Source organism: Cibotium barometz, chromosome 30 (genome assembly GCF_041138505.1).
Source record: "Cibotium barometz isolate CiBa-2024 chromosome 30, ASM4113850v1, whole genome shotgun sequence".
NCBI classification, from domain to species: domain Eukaryota; kingdom Viridiplantae; phylum Streptophyta; class Polypodiopsida; order Cyatheales; family Cibotiaceae; genus Cibotium; species Cibotium barometz.
Window position 1 is genome coordinate 9,738,923 of NC_141075.1, and position 18,585 is coordinate 9,757,507.

Below are 18,585 nucleotides of genomic sequence, written 5' to 3' on the forward strand. Positions count from 1 at the left end.
AAACGCGAGATGTCCTCATCTCGCAAACTAGGGTAATTTCGCAAGATGCACGAATATGAGATTTAGAGAAAAATTTTAATCAAGATTAACCACCAAGAAAAGTCTCAAAGAGAGCAAGATAAAAACAAGATTTAAACTTTATTCATTCTCGGAACTTATACAGTAAAGATAGAAGAACTCTTTACACTTCCATAAGCCCGTCCATCATATGGTCACAAAAGCAGCACTCACAAGCTGCACAAGTATAAGGTAACTCATCTATGGGAATAATTCTGTTGGTTATTGCCGCACCTATCTCAGTGGTATGAGGTGATCTAACAAAAGGACCTCTGAGAGGCAAGCCAAAAACGGGGTAAAGGCATATCTTCTCATGAGGAAGAAAACACGCCAGTAAGAAGACCCGCTCAGAAAACCCAAGATGCCTTGATCTCATGACCCAGTAGTATCCGGGACCCAAACCCAAAGCTTCAATAACCATGGCTAAGCGGACATTGTTACGAAAGTGCTGCTGACCCCAGGGTGTTACCCTAGTTATGTCTTGATAGGTCTGCCATTTGGTTTGAGCTACATAAGTTCCCAAGTGAGGGAAAAGTGAGCGCTCATACTGTTCTATAAAATCCTTCTTCACAGACTCACTTGCGTCTTGAAGGTGAGGAATCATTATGGATAAAACTAATTCTTGTTGCCAAGCCATGAAGGAGATTAAGAAAGAAAGGAGATCGATGGGAGTAAGATTACTGTGAACGACAAGTAAAAGTTACGACTTATATAAAGGAAGGAGCTAGCGTAACTTAGAAGCCAACCGTAACTTGCCACTGAAGTTTTACCGTCTTTCCATGATTTGGGTTTGGCACATTTTTCTATAGAAGGCATTCAAAACTTTGAGATGAGGAGATAAAAGAAGTTCGTAAGCTAAATCACCTACTTTCTTTGGTCCACAATATCTGGGAGATAACTTCTTATACTTCCCAAGAGATAAAGAACTTCTTTTGGGCCGTACTCGAATGAAGACCAAAACCTTGATATCCAAAACATCGATTCTCACTTCTAAACTCATTGTTCTGAATCCTTAAAACAGGTGGGACTCTTGAGAAGTATTCAGGGAAAAGGTTCTTCCTTTTTTAAACATGGTCCATTAGACTGAAAATTTTCCCTCTGAACATTCCTCCACAGGAATTTTAGTTAAGCAAGTTCTCAATTTGTCATCCCTTAACTTAATCTACCGTCTCAAGTGTTAACAGTAGCAATTTGACAGCACAATCCACTAATCTCATAGTGATTTGCTGAAATCATTATTATCATTCCAGTTATGAATATTATCACTGGGACTCGTCCCATTCATCCTCATTGTGGTTTCGCTCAGCTTATTACATTTTAACTAAATTTCAGAAATCATCATTTTTCAATCAGAATCCAAATCAATTTCATCAGTTCCCAAACAGAGTTAAAAATCATATCAACCACATTCGAATTCATCATCTGGATAGCATTAACGCTTATAATTTCAAGTCTTAGATTTACTCGTATATACTATCAGTAAAGAGCTGCAGTATCCTCTCGGTATATACGGGTAGTCACGGCCCTTGGAATTATAAGGTAAATACCATCATATCTAGGCCTCAAGCAAGTCAGGGATTCTATATAATTACGGTATTTCCATCTGAAGACCCAATTACCAAATTATGAATTGCAGTTTGAATATCAAATTGTATGAATTATATCACACAATTATAACCTTTTTGTGCTTCTTGATAAATTTTTGACATATTTGGTTTCTCAGTTGATCTTTATTAGCCAAATGCTCTGATACCAACTGTGAGATCCCTGTTCCCACCGAGCAACGGATTCGGGGTACTAGCAGCGGAAGTAGCACTTCTCGCGCGGGACAGGGGTCCCACACTCGGGGCCTCACCCACGGATATCCGGATAAGAGACTAATCCGTCGGTTGTTCCAAAACCGAACCCGGAAAAACTTCCTTTACCGGAAAGCACGGGCGATTCCTCCAGGATAACTTTTTACTCTAACGTAGTCAAGATCATTTCTGATCAAACTGATCCAATTGCATCTATAAGATATTTGGTCGGATCAAGGAAGAAACTTGCACTTGGATCATTGGGATTAACGCTTTTTTCCCCATTCAAGAGGCACAGCCGTTGATTCCTATCCATAGAACAATTACTGTCCGGGATTTACTTTATCTATCGTAATAACAAAAGTTGAGTCTCGATTTATGGATCCATCAGTCCAGCCTAACCCCATCCAATCCCATGGGTTAGCCAACCGCCCAACCACTGTAGTGATGGGATCCAATTTGGAATTTGGTTAGGTTTTGTCTCGGGTACCAAGGAAAAGAGTTCCAAGGCCCCTAGCCGGAAGTTCATGCAAACATAAAACTAGCCACACCACTTACACACCCAATATGAAATTGCCTTTTTCTTAGCATCAGCTAACTTTAAAACAATCCTTTAATGAAACCATAGTACCACTGATCACAATCTTCCAATTTATCCGGTTGATTCATAATTTCCCATCATTCCTTAATTAGAGTATCTATGGCATCATTGGTAACTAGAACGCTCACCACGTGTCCACTCAGGGGCCTTTTCAATAGTTCCTAGCCCATAATACTCGGCAATATAATCACTTATAAAAATCAAGATGGACTCTCGTTGAAGATCAGCAAGATCAACCAACAGATCCATAAAAAGAGCCATGGACTCATCCATTGAAGACCAGCAAGGTCAATCAACCAGATCCATGCTCGGTTTCAGAAAACAACTCTTACTCCTTGTTCCAATATCTTCCTCGACGCACGCCTGGGTATCCTAGGCGACCCAGAGCCCGAGCACCGTATGGTCAGCACCCTCTAGGATCCTTCGCAGGTGACCTAGCGCTTCACTCATAGGCCGCTTCCTTGGTCCCTCATCCACCGTACCGGAAGCTCACCATTTTAATCGAACCGAGGCTGGTCAAGACCTCGGTCGACCTTGCTACGCGAGATGTCCTCCATTGACTCTCCGTCAGCAGTTGCAACTTTATCAGTTAGGTCTCCACGACCTTAATCACAAGACGGTCAAAATGCTTCCCCAGCATTCTTGACATAAAACAGCCATTTACAAACAGCATTTACAAACAGTGTACAAATACAATTTCTATATTAACTCTCATTTTTCCACATTATCCCTCATTAATCCACATTACTTATTCCACATTCCATTTATATGTGTACTCATCCAATCACATCATTTTCCATCTCTTCACTTCAGATTCCTTCACATCACATATCATATATTCACATCCATATCCACATCCATACATCCACATCCACATCCACATTCACATCCATACATCCACATCCACATCCACATCCACATTCACATCCATACATCCATATCCACATCCATACATCCACATCCACATCCACATTCACATCCATACATCCACATCCACATCCACATCCACAATCCACATTCACATCTATACAGCCACATCTACATCCACATTCACATCTATACATCCACATTCACATACATCCACATCCACCTTCCCATTTACATCTATACATCCACATCTACATCCACATACATACATACATCCACATCCACATTCCACATTCACATCTATACAGCCACATCTACATCCACATTCACATCTATGCATAAACATCTTCACGCATACATCCCTTTCCACATTTATACATCCATACTCCCATCTCCACATCCACACTCCCATCTCCACATCCACACATCCACATACATACATCCATTTCCACATTCCCATTCATATAACCCCATATGCCTTCACATCGAATCTTTTACATCACATCCATTCTCGCCCTATCACAACCCATATACATCTTATCCTATCACATACACTTCTTACCTCATCCCATACACATCTTATCAAATCTTAATTCATCTTATCACCTCATAACTTATTTCATAAGCATCTTATAACCTCTTGTCGCATCTTATACACCTCTTATCACATCCTATCACATCTCATATCTATTTATAGAATACAAGAGAATTCTTATATTTGATATAAGATTTCTTTACACATTTATTTATGCATAAATTCTATTTAAGGAGATTAATACTTTCGAAGTAAAAATCAATCTTTTATGCATCTTCTTATGCATAAATTCAATTTGGTAGGAATTACACTTTTAGAATAAAAGAATTTCTCTTATGCATCTAAGTTATGCATAAAATCCATTTATGATGAAAATCACACTTTTAGTATAAAAGAATATCTTTCATGCATACCTCTATGCATGAAATCCAAATATAATAAAAGTCACACTTTTAAAATAAAATAATCAACTTTTATGCATACCTTTATGCATGAAATTCAAATATAATAAAAGTCACACTTTTATAATAAAATAATCAACTTTTATGCATACCTCTATGCATGAAATCCAATTATGATAAAAGTAACACTTTTACAATAAAATAATCATCTTTCATGCATACATCTATGCATGAAATCCAAATATGATAAAAGTAACACTTTTATGTTAAAATAATAATCTATTATGCATACCTCTATGCATGAAAATCAATTATGCATAATATAAAAATCAATTTCTCTATGAATATCTTCAATTAATCTAGGATGATAATTCCTAGAATATGGTAGGAAGTCCTCTTTTCATGCTTTGAATGAAATTATTTTATGCGTAATTTTTATAAAAATTTTGCCATAGCTCCGCTGCTATGACTGATAAATCTCAATTTTTTTCTAAGGGATAAAGCTTATCATTAAGAATTAATTAGAATGATCCCTAATTGGATCAATAATCCATAATGGATTGAATCATTAATATTCATGAAATACATAAACTAAAAGCATAGAAAAAAGCCATTAATTTGACCTCAAGTATAGATAATCTTGGATTAAGGAAAAGCTTTATGAAAAGCTTCATTTGGATTGAGAATGGGTCATGAGTATGACCATTTCTTGAGTGAGAGAGAGAAATTTCATAAAAACCATTTGAATTAAGCATAAATAGAAATTTATGTAATTCTTAACTATCATTAATCAATTAACTTCAATAGCATTCATCAAATTATGTAACTCTTCACTACCATTCATCAATTAACTTCAATAACATTCAAAAACCATTCTAATTAAGCTTCTCAAGCTTGAGAGGGGTTGAGAAGAGAGAAACATTGAGAAATTATAGAAAATGATCAAAATTCACTAATTACCTTACAAATTGCTTGATTCTTTGTTCACGGTAGAGGCCCCCAACCAATCAATTGGTTAAGTATGTTGATGGAGCCACCAATGGGGATTGAAGAAAGAGGGAAGCTCCAAAAACTAGTGAATTATTAATGAATTCACAGTTCTTGGCTTAGGTGGAGTAGAGTAACGATGCATAAACACTATATATTTTTCAACAAGGGGTAGGCTTCTATTTATAGGAAAAATTGAGCTCCTAACCAAACAAACTGATTCTAGAATTTTCCAAATCAGTTTGGTCAATTTTTGACCATTTTTAGGTCAGTTAAGCTAACTTTTTTGGAACTAGACTTGAATGAGGAGAGAGGAGAGATGAAATATCTCAATTTTTATGAGTTTAAAACTCATTCAAGCATGTGAAATATGCACCTCCTTTAAAGAACTCCCCTTCCTTACATATGTGTCAAAATGGAATCATTATACCCAAATATCTCATATTTTTAATATTGCTCATAGTTTTTTACTAATAAACCTTGTACATTTTCAACTCTTCATCTTATGTGAAATATGCACCTCCTTTAAAGAACTCCTCTTCCTTACATATGTGTCATAGTTTTCTTACTAATAAACCTTGTACATTTTCAACTCTTCATCTTATGTGAAATATGCACCTCCTTTAAAGAACTCCCCTTCCTTACATATGTGTCATAGTTTTTTTACTAATAAACCTTGTACATTTTCAACTCTTCATCTTATGTGAGCATTTACTCATTTTTGGATACCCAAAATATCTCATATTTTTAATATTGCTCATATTTTTTACTAATAAACCTTGTACATTTTCAACTCTTCATCTTATGTGAGCATTTACTCATTTTTGGGTATCTTCTTTTACAAATTGGATTTATCTCCTCTCTACACATGGATTGATGCTATTGGCCCATAGGAACCTTAATTGGACCATAATCCAAAAATTTCTGAAAATCTAGACCCTTAGGCTAAGGTCCTTTATACACATTTCCAATTAATTCCAATTGCACATTGGAAAATTCTTTTTGAATTTCTGTTTCAGGGGAATTCATCTTAATTATAAGAGATATTTTTCTATCCAAAAATATTCAAAATCTGAGTATTCTCTCTCTAGAATATTTTCTCTCTCTAGGTTAAAATAGTTAGAAACAAGGTCTTTATATTTCTGAAGAGGGATTGATTACAGGGAAAGATACTAGACATCAAAAAGGGGGTGGGGGAGGAATCTTACATTCTACCCCACTTAAAAAACGCGAGATCTCCTCATCTCGCAAACTAGGGTAATTTCGCAAGATACACGAATATGAGACTTAGAGAAAAATTCTAATCAAGATTAACCACCAAGAAAAGTCTCAAAGAGAGCAAGATAAAAACAAGATTTAAACTTTATTCATTCTCGGAACTTATACAGTAAAGATAGAAGAACTCTTTACACTTCCATAAGCCCGTCCATCATATGGTCACAAAAGCAGCACTCACAAGCTGCACAAGTATAAGGTAACTCATCTATGGGAATAATTCTGTTGGTTATTGCCGCACCTATCTCAGTGGTATGAGGTGATCTAACAAAAGGACCTCTGAGAGGCAAGCCAAAAACGGGGTAAAGGCATATCTTCTCATGAGGAAGAAAACACGCCAGTAAGAAGACCCGCTCAGAAAACCCAAGATGCCTTGAACTCATGACGCAGTAGTATCAGGGACCCAAACCCAAAGCTTCAATAACCATGGCTAAGCGGACATTGTTACGAAAGTGCTGCTGACCCCAGGGTGTTACCCTAGTTATGTCTTGATAGGTCCGCCATTTGGTCTGAGCTACATAAGTTCCCAAGTGAGGGAAAAGTGAGCGCTCATACTGTTCTATAAAATCCTTCTTCACAGACTCACTTGCGTCTTGAAGGTGAGGAATCATTATGGATAAAACTAATTCTTGTTGCCAAGCCATGAAGGAGATTAAGAAAGAAAGGAGATCGATGGGAGTAAGATTATTGTGAACGATAAGTAAAAGTTACGACTTATATAAAGGAAGGAGCTAGCGTAACTTAGAAGCCAACCGTAACTTGCCACTGAAGTTTTACCGTCTTTCCATGATTTGGGTTTCGCACATTTTTCTATAGAAGGCATTCAGAACTTTGAGATGAGGAGATAAAAGAAGTTCGTAAGCTAAATCACCTACTTTCTTTGGTCCACAATATCTGGGAGATAACTTCTTATACTTCCCAAGAGATAAAGAACTTCTTTTGGGCCGTACTCGAATGAAGACCAAAACCTTGATATCCAAAACATCGATTCTCACTTCTGAACTCATTGTTCTGAATCCTTAAAACAGGTGGGACTCTTGAGAAGTATTCAGGGAAAAGGTTCTTCCTTTTTTAAACAGAATCTTTCTTTTATTTTAGAGAGAGAATAATTATAAGATTAGAAAGGGAGATTCTTACTCCTGTATACCTCGAAGGCTGGGGGAGAATCTTACATTCTACCCTACTTGAAAAGTGCGAGATGTCCTCATCTCGCAAGGTAGAGGACAACTGTTTTTCTTAAGATCCAATTTATTCTGGGGTTCCTTATATTCTGGTCAACCCAACAGAATACGGGGATAATTATCCCTTATATAGAACTCATCATTAAATAACAATTCATTCAGATCATATCATTCATATCTTTAACACGATAATGGTCCATTAGACTGAAAATTTTCCCTCTGAACATTCCTCCACAGGAATTTTAGTTAAGCAAGTTCTCAATTTGTCATCCCTTAACTTAATCTACCGTCTCAAGTGTTAACAGTAGCAATCTGACAGCACAATCCACTAATCTCATAGTGATTTGCTGAAATCATTATTATCATTCCAGTTATGAATATTATCACTGGGACTCGTCCCATTCATCCTCATTGTGGTTTCGCTCAACTTATTACATTTTAACTAAATTTCAGAAATCATCATTTTTCAATCAGAATCCAAATCAATTTCATCAGTTCCCAAACAGAGTTAAAAATCATATCAACCACATTCGAATTCATCATCTGGATAGCATTAACGCTTATAATTTCAAGTCTTAGATTTACTCGTATATACTGTCACTAAAGAGCTGCAGTATACTCTCGGTATATACGGGTAGTCACGGCCCTTGGAATTATAACGTAAATACCATCATATCTAGGCCTCAAGCAAGTCAGGGATTCTATATAATTACGGTATTTCCATCTGAAGACCCAATTACCAAATTACGAATTGCAGTTTGAATATCAAATTGTATGAATTATATCACACAATTATAACCTTTTTGTGCTTGATAAATTTTTGACATATTTGGTTTCTCAGTTGATCTTTATTAGCCAAATGCTCTGATACCAACTGTGAGATCCCTGTTCCCACCGAGCAACGGACTCGGGGTACTAGCAGCGGAAGTAGCACTTCTCGCGCGAGACAGGGGTCCCACACTCGGGGCCTCACCCACGGATATCCGGATAAGAGACTAATCCGTCGGTTGTTCCAAAACCGAACCCGGAAAAACTTCCTTTACCGGAAAGCACGGGCGATTCCTCCAGGATAACTTTTTACTCTAACGTAGTCAAGATCATTTCTGATCAAATTGATCCAATTGCATCTATAAGATATTTGGTCGGATCAAGGAAGAAACTTGCACTTGGATCATTGGGATCAACGCTTTTTTTCCCATTCAAGAGGCACAGCCGTTGATTCCTATCCATAGAACAATTACTGTCCGAGATTTACTTTATCTATCGTAATAACAAAAGTTGAGTCTCGATTTATGGATCCATCAGTCCAGCCTAACCCCATCCAATCCCATGGGTTAGCCAACCGCCCAACCACTGTAGTGATGGGATCCAATTTGGAATTTGGTTAGGTTTTGTCCCGGGTACCAAGGAAAAGAGTTCCAAGGCCCCCTAGCCGGAAGTTCATGCAAACATAAAACTAGCCACACCACTTACACACCCAATATGAAATTGCCTTTTTCTTAGCATCAGCTAACTTTAAAACAATCCTTTAATGAAACCATAGTACCACTGATCACAATCTTCCAATTTATCCGGTTGATTCATAATTTCCCATCATTCCTTCATCAGAGTATCTATGGCATCATTGGTAACTAGAACGCTCACCACGTGTCCACTCAGGGGCCTTTTCAATAGTTCCTAGCCCATAATACTCGGCAATATAATCACTTATAAAAATCAAGATGGACTCTCGTTGAAGATCAGCAAGATCAACCAATAGATCCATAAAAAGAGCCATGGACTCATCCATTGAAGACCAGCAAGGTCAATCAACCAGATCCATGCCCGGTTTCAGAAAACAACTCTTACTCCTTGTTCCAATATCTTCCTCGACGCACGCGTGGGTATCCTAGGCGACCCAGAGCCCGAGCACCGTATGGTCAGCACCCTCTAGGATCCTTCGCAGGTGACCTAGCGCTTCACTCATAGGCCGCTTCCTTGGTCCCTCATCCACCATACCGGAAGCTCACCATTTTAATCGAACCGAGGCTGGTCAAGACCTCGGTCGACCTTGCTACGCGAGATGTCCTCCATTGACTCTCCGTCAGCAGTTGCAACTTTATCAGTTAGGTCTCCACGACCTTAATCACAAGACGGTCAAAATGCTTCCCCAGCATTCTTGACATAAAACAGCCATTTACAAACAGCATTTACAAACAGTTTACAAATACAATTTCTATATTAACTCTCATTTTTCCACATTATCCCTCATTAATCCACATTACTTATTTCACATTCCATTTATATGTGTACTCATCCAATCACATCATTTTCCATCTCTTCACTTCAGATTCCTTCACATCACATATCATATATTCACATCCATATCCACATCCATACATCCACATCCACATCCACATTCACATCCATACATCCACATCCACATCCACATCCATACATCCACATCCACATCCACATCCACATTCACATCCATACATCCATATCCACATCCATACATCCACATCCACATCCACATTGACATCCATACATCCACATCCACATCCACATTCACATCTACACAGCCACATCCACATCCACAATCCACATTCACATCTATACAGCCACATCTACATCCACATTCACATCTATACATCCACATCTATACATCCACATCTACATCCACATTCACATACATCCACATCCACCTTCCCATTCACATCTATACATCCACATCTACATCCACATACATACATACATCCACATCCACATTCCACATTCACATCTATACAGCCACATCTACATCCACATTCACATCTATGCATAAACATCTTCATGCATACATCCCTTTCCACATTCATACATCCACACTCCCATCTCCACATCCACACATCCACACTCCCATCTCCACATCCACACATCCACATACATACATCCATTTTCACATTCCCATTCATATAACCCCATATGCCTTCACATCGAATCTTTTACATCACATCCCTTCTCGCCCTATCACAACCCATATACATCTTATCCTATCACATACACTTCTTACCTCATCCCATACACATCTTATCAAATCTTAATTCATCTTATCACCCCATAACTTATTTCATAAGCATCTTATCACCTCTTGTCACATCTTATACACCTCTTATCACATCCTATCACATCTCATATCTATTTATAGAATACAAGAGAATTCTTATATTTGATATAAGATTTCTTTACACATTTATTTATGCATAAATTCTATTTAAGGAGATTAATACTTTCGAGGTAAAAATCAATCTTTTATGCATCTTCTTATGCATAAATTCAATTTGGTAGGAATTACACTTTTAGAATAAAAGAATTTCTCTTATGCATCTAAGTTATGCATAAAATCCATTTATGATGAAAATCACACTTTTAGTATAAAAGAATATCTTTTATGCATACCTCTATGCATGAAATCCAAATATAATAAAAGTCACACTTTTAAAATAAAATAATCAACTTTTATGCATACCTTTATGCATGAAATTCAAATATAATAAAAGTCACACTTTTATAATAAAATAATCAACTTTTATGCATACCTCTATGCATGAAATCCAATTATGATAAAAGTAACACTTTTACAATAAAATAATCATCTTTTATGCATACATCTATGCATGAAATCCAAATATGATAAAAGTAACACTTTTATGTTAAAATAATAATCTATTATGCATACCTCTATGCATGAAAATCAATTATGCATAATATAAAAATCAATTTCTCTATGAATATCTTCAATTAATCTAGGATGATAATTCCTAGAATATGGTAGGAAGTCCTCTTTTCATGCTTTGAATGAAATTATTTTATGCGTAATTTTTATAAAAAATTTGCCATAGCTCCGCTGCTATGACTGATAAATCTCAATTTTTTTCTAAGGGATAAAGCTTATCATTAAGAATTAATTAGAATGATCCCTAATTGGATCAATAATCCATAATGGATTGAATCATGAATATTCATGAAATACATAAACTAAAAGCATAGAAAAAAGCCATTAATTTGACCTCAAGTATAGATAATCTTGGATTAAGGAAAAGCTTTATGAAAAGCTTCATTTGGATTGAGAATGGGTCATGAGTATGACCATTTCTTGAGTGAGAGAGAGAAATTTCATAAAAACCATTTGAATTAAGCATAAATAGAAATTTATGTAATTCTTAACTATCATTAATCAATTAACTTCAATAGCATTCATCAAATTATGTAACTCTTCACTACCATTCATCAATTAACTTCAATAACATTCAAAAACCATTCTAATTAAGCTCCTCAAGCTTGAGAGGGGTTGAGAAGAGAGAAACATTGAGAAATTATAGAAAATGATCAAAATTCACTAATTACCTTACAAATTGCTTGATTCTTTGTTCACGGTAGAGGCCCCCAACCAATCAATTGGTTAAGTATGTTGATGGAGCCACCAATGGGGATTGAAGAAAGAGGGAAGCTCCAAAAACTAGTGAATTATTAATGAATTCACAGTTCTTGGCTTAGGTGGAGTAGAGTAACGATGCATAAACACTATATATTTTTCAACAAGGGGTAGGCTTCTATTTATAGGAAAAATTGAGCTCCTAACCAAACAAACTGATTCTAGAATTTTCCAAATCAATTTGGTCAATTTTTGACCATTTTTAGGTCAGTTAAGCTAACTTTTTGGAACTAGACTTGAATGAGGAGAGAGGAGAGATGAAATATCTCAATTTTTATGAGTTTAAAACTCATTCAAGCATGTGAAATATGCACCTCCTTTAAAGAACTCCCCTTCCTTACATATGTGTCAAAATGGAATCATTATACCCAAATATCTCATATTTTTAATATTGCTCATAGTTTTTTACTAATAAACCTTGTACATTTTTAACTCTTCATCTTATGTGAAATATGCACCTCCTTTAAAGAACTCCTCTTCCTTACATATGTGTCATAGTTTTTTTACTAATAAACCTTGTATATTTTCAACTCTTCATCTTATGTGAAATATGCACCTCCTTTAAAGAACTCCCCTTCCTTACATATGTGTCATAGTTTTTTTACTAATAAACCTTGTACATTTTCAACTCTTCATCTTATGTGAGCATTTACTCATTTTTGGATACCCAAAATATCTCATATTTTTAATATTGCTCATATTTTTTTACTAATAAACCTTGTACATTTTCAACTCTTCATCTTATGTGAGCATTTACTCATTTTTGGGTATCTTCTTTTACAAATTGGATTTATCTCCTCTCTACACATGGATTGATGCTATTGGCCCATAGGAACCTTAATTGGACCATAATCCAAAAATTTCTGAAAATCTAGACCCTTAGGCTAAGGTCCTTTATACACATTTCCAATTAATTCCAATTGCACATTGAAAAATTCTTTTTGAATTTCTGTTTCAGGGGAATTCATCTTAATTATAAGAGATATTTTTCTATCCAAAAATATTCAAAATCTGAGTATTCTCTCTCTAGAATATTTTCTCTCTCTAGGTTAAAATAGTTAGAAACAAGGTCTTTATATTTTTGAAGAGGGATTGATTACAGGGAAAGATACTAGACATCAAAAAGGGGGTGGGGGAGGAATCTTACATTCTACCCCACTTAAAAAACGCGAGATGTCCTCATCTCGCAAACTAGGGTAATTTCACAAGATGCACGAATATAGGACTTAGAGAAAAATTTTAATCAAGATTAACCACCAAGAAAAGTCTCAAAGAGAGCAAGATAAAAACAAGATTTAAACTTTATTCATTCTCAGAACTTATACAGTAAAGATAGAAGTTTTCTAATAAACCTTGTACATTTTTAACTCTTCATCTTATGTGAAATATGCACCTCCTTTAAAGAACTCCTCTTCCTTACATATGTGTCATAGTTTTTTTACTAATAAACCTTGTACATTTTCAACTCTTCATCTTATGTGAAATATGCACCTCCTTTAAAGAACTCCCCTTCCTTACATATGTGTCATAGTTTTTTTACTAATAAACCTTGTACATTTTCAACTCTTCATCTTATGTGAGCATTTACTCATTTTTGGATACCCAAAATATCTCATATTTTTAATATTGCTCATATTTTTTTACTAATAAACCTTGTACATTTTCAACTCTTCATCTTATGTGAGCATTTACTCATTTTTGGGTATCTTCTTTTACAAATTGGATTTATCTCCTCTCTACACATGGATTGATGCTATTGGCCCATAGGAACCTTAATTGGACCATAATCCAAAAAATCTGGAAATCTAGACCTTTAGGCTAAGGTCCTTTATACACATTTCCAATTAATTCCAATTGCACATTGAAAAATTCTTTTTGAATTTCTGTTTCAGGGGAATTCATCTTAATTATAAAAGATATTTTTCTATCCAAAAATATTCAAAATCTGAATATTCTCTCTCTAGAATATTTTCTCTCTCTAGGTTAAAATAGTTAGAAACAAGGTCTTTATATTTCTGAAGAGGGATTGATTACAGGGAGAGATACTAGACATCAAAAAGGGGGTGGGGAAGGAATCTTACAGCCATCCAAGTGTGAATGGACACCTTAGGATTAGCTAGCATGTAAGCAACCTCATCCATTGTTTAGGGTTGCTACTCATTTGTACTTGCAAAGAGCATCATTTCTCTTCCCTTTGAGCGAGCCATTCTCTCTCACACTTTACACCCTTGTGTTCTTCTCATTGAGCATTGTGTGTGTGAGTTTAATTCTATTGTGAGCTTACATTTTTTAGCTCAAATAGAAAAGTCGTTTTTGAGATTTTTAAAGTTTGAGGACATGTGGTCCCAATCTTAGAGAGGACACTATTAGAATAAAATAGTAGGTGAATCTATTATAAAACTAGTAAAAGGAGATCTCCTTGATTCTATAAGAGGAGAGAGAGTGATAATATTACAACATTTTATTTACACTTTTCCTTAATTTATAGAGAGAGAAGGCCCCTTTTTTGAGTCCAAATTTTCCCTAATGATTCAAGATACACATGCAGTATCACTTTGCCCTTTTTGATGCAAATAATTGCGTATAGTCAACAAGATTAGGGACTATAGTAGCTGATCACATTGAGATATTGATATCACTTTATTATATTGCAAAAGGAAATAAGATGGAAGGGCACCTTGTACATGAGGTAGAAGTGGACATACCACCTATGTTCTTATATTATATATACACTTGTTTTCTTGCATCCTATTCGCATTATCTTATTTGCATTGGCTAGATTGTGGCATTTGAGGATGCAAATTTTTAGGTTGGTATAAAGTTGATTCCATGTTTCTTAATCCTTTTAATATGGCTTTGAAACTTTCCTAAGCCTATCCATTATTAAAATTACATCAAGATAACTTTTATCGTTATTTTCTCATTGACTTCTAATTTTATGTGAATCTTTGACATTGGATGAGCTTTGATTAGAGTTGACTAGCTTAACACAACATTTTATGGTGATGTAGCACATTACAAAAAAGAATTATTTTTCCTTTCTTTTTATAACCAATTAGTGTGAAATTTGCTTCAAAGCTAGATTTGATTTCTTTTGCTTACATAGAAAAAAATAGTTAGATTTGATTTCTTTTGCTTACATAGAAAAAAATAGTTAACAGATTATGTCAAGAAATTATACAATTCGAGATTCTTTTCTTGACACGAATAAGGTGCTTAATAATAAACCTTTGATGATAAGTATGATATTTTTGAGAATGAGTCAATGCAAAGGTGAGAATAATGTATCATTTATTTAAGCCTTTGATAGGCACATTGCTAGTTATAAGTATGAATTAATGAAAATGTCAAAATAATTTAGCATTTATTTAAGGCCACAATAAATTGTAACATAATTTATAGCTTTTCTTACTCCAAAAGTTAATGATAAATTGGTAGCATCTCTCGACCAATCAAAGAGACGGCTGACCAACATTTCAAAGCAACATTTCCGTTACAGCATGCACCATAAACATTAAAAAAAAAACCCTTGCGCAATCTTCATTGGCATGTTATTTTCTGCTATTTTTCGCAGGAGAGAAATCTGTTGGGTGTATTGGTTCTTTGTGAGAGAATCTGCAAGAAGAAAGAGACGAAGTTGCTGATTCGATGTAGCGATTTTGAAACCGCGGGAATTTTTTGTCATTAAAAATAAATAATATGTATGGTTTTATTTCTTGGCCCTGCAAAACTTTTAAACTAAAGGAGTTGCAAAACTTTTAAATTTAAACTAAAGGAGTTGCTGGAGTGGTTATAAGACTTGCTAACTCCAAGCCAAGAGTGTGATGTAAAAATGCCTTATAATTACATGCCTGAATATAGATAGTATGTATTCATGGTCGGAATAATTATTTGCATGAATTTGCTAAACAAAGAGGAAGCTCTCATCTAATGCCAATCTCTCCATTAGAGGTTTGCTTAGAGCCAAAGACACATCTACACTTCCTCCTCCCTCTCGCCCTGCAAACAACACCATCTCCCCATCTCCATGGATACGTGGAGATCGAATGCAGACAGGTTTGCCCCACCCAAATTCCACATCGTACACTGGAAACCTTGGCGAGCTTGACACATGCAGCATAGCCATGCCAAGCTCCATGCCGCGTACCATTAAGATGTTGGGGTCCAATACCTCTAACTTTCCAGCCAACGTTTTGAAATAATTGTCATCCATGAAGGTGATAAGGTCTTGAACTCGCTTTGCAGTGGCTCCTAGGCTCTCTTGTCGCAACTCTCCAACTGTTGCTCGGGTCACTTCTCTAAAAACTGCATTACCAAAATAAGCCTCGGGTAATGGAGGCACGAGGCGGCTTCGAAAGTTGGCAATCACAAACAGACCCGACTTCGCAGTCTCGCTCATCTCCTCTCTAGCAACGGTCACACGCTTCCATATGTGAGCACAAAGAGCTTGGAAAGAGGTACATCTTGTATTTTCTTCGGAGGCGATTTGCTTAAGCTTCTTCACCATCTTTGCACTGAAGTGGAAGTCACGTTGTGCGAGCTCTCTGCGCGGCCCTAAATCAAAGCTTGCACCTTGTGTAACCGACCGTACGTGTGGATCCTGTGCGGCCGACGGCGGGAGTATGAGGTTGTCGGGGCCCAATTCTGTCCGCATGTGAAGAGGGGCCATTGAGATAGGTAAGCTTCTCGCATACTCCCCCCATGATTTCATGAAATGCCACAAAGAGTGCCCATCAGCCACCACATGGCTATGCGCTATCCCCAACACAATGCCTTCATCTCGTGGGAACCTTGTGACCTGCTAGAAATCACACCACCAAACACAGACCATACACTAAGCAACCCCATATATATATATATATATATTGTGACCTACCAGAATCACACCAAACACAAACCATACACTAACAACCCCATATGACCAAATTTTATTTAGAAAAATGTGTATATATATATATATATTATGTATATTATATTAAAAAAGAGTTTCACAAGGTTCCGACATCTTAGGAATTGGGAGGCTAAGCATAGTATAAATTTGAGATTTTCATAAAATTACCATCGGTAACATATTCCAAATTTTGAGTTACAATTTGGTAATTTTCTAGATCTTAAAGTTTCCAAAGATCTCTTCATTTCTTTCATACATGCTAGATGTTGTATGAGTTTCAAAAAATTAAAGCTATTTCTATCAGTTTATTGAGAGAACTTGGAAAAAATAGCAAGATATTATAGTGATTTCTACTTGGTGAGCTTGAAGTTATCAATTTGAGCCTTGTTAAGCATGCATCATATAGGCTTATAGAAAAACCCTAATGGTAATTTTTCTTAAAAGGTGAGTTATCATTTGGTAATTTTTTACTAGTGTAAAGTTACCAAATGGTAATCATCAATCTAAATTAGATTACAATTTGTAACTTTTTAGTCGTTTGGTTCCAAGGTGGTTACCAAATTTATACTGTGAGGCTAAGGCATGCAGTGTGGAGGTTCCGGCTCCTACTCTCCCGTGTTTATGTAGAGAGGGATTGCATCGAAACAGCATAGCTTTCCCAAGACTAAAACACAGATTTTTTTATTTTTTTAAAACACTTTTTCAAACTAAATTCGCCAAATGCTTGAAAACTGAAAATCTAATTCTAAAAACAAACAAAATCAAACTACATAACCTCCCACAAAATGCGTTTGCCCTAGATCTGATCCATTAGTGTACAAATCTGTCTGTTGGGATATAACCTGGACAGAGAGGAGGGGGAGGTCGGGGCCGGTCCATGTAAGGATATGGCCGAGGGGGGCAAAGTGCTTGAAGAAGCCTTTGTGCTGAAAACCGTCTTCTTCTAAAGTAGAAAAGGGCACATCAATGGAGGCCTCTACGAACTCCACGCCGGCATCGTTGCAGTCCATGGCCAGGCGGCCGTCCGCTTGCTCCAAGAGTCGGCCCGCCCACGGGTAGAACTCCACGAGCGCCTTCGAGAGGCTGGACTTGAGGCAGTTGACGGCTACCCCAAATGCATCGGCCACCCTCGCGTCCAGTCTGTAGAAAAGGATACGCTGGTTGTAGTGAAACCATCGCCATGTAATGTCGACTGCTGAGAGGAACATACGGTGGGGTGGTGTGGGGGTTGAAGGGGTGATGAGGCATGAAGAAACATGGGCAACTGTGGGTGAGGCCATGAGTTAGATGCACGAGATGAATGCGCACCGGTGTTCTCTTTGAAAGGTATGCTATTTATCAGTATGAATTAATGAAATAGACCTGAGTGAGACTTTTTTGAGACAGTCTATTTTTGAAAGGCTAAAATGTTTCATGCATGTGGTGAGCGTCTTGAAAAAATCTCAACCTTAACTTTTTATTATTTCAACCTTAAAATAAACTAACCATGAGAGATCATGTGGAAAGACTTGTACAACACTCCAACAAACTTGTGGAACAGG

The 18,585-nt window shown here is 36.4% G+C and overlaps 1 protein-coding gene across 1 annotated transcript; it reads right to left on the bottom strand.

Annotated features, from left to right (window-relative positions):
• Positions 1-15,980: 15,980 nt before the first annotated feature.
• On the bottom strand, positions 15,981-18,336 carry LOC147621134 (hydroxycinnamoyltransferase-like). Its single transcript, XM_086824490.1, has 2 exons — positions 17,887-18,336; positions 15,981-16,951 (listed from the first exon to the last, which is right to left on the bottom strand). The coding sequence occupies exons 1-2, from the start codon at positions 18,322-18,324 to the stop codon at positions 16,058-16,060; spliced, it is 1,332 nt and encodes a 443-aa protein (XP_086680616.1). The 5' UTR covers positions 18,325-18,336; the 3' UTR covers positions 15,981-16,057.
• Positions 18,337-18,585: the final 249 nt, after the last annotated feature.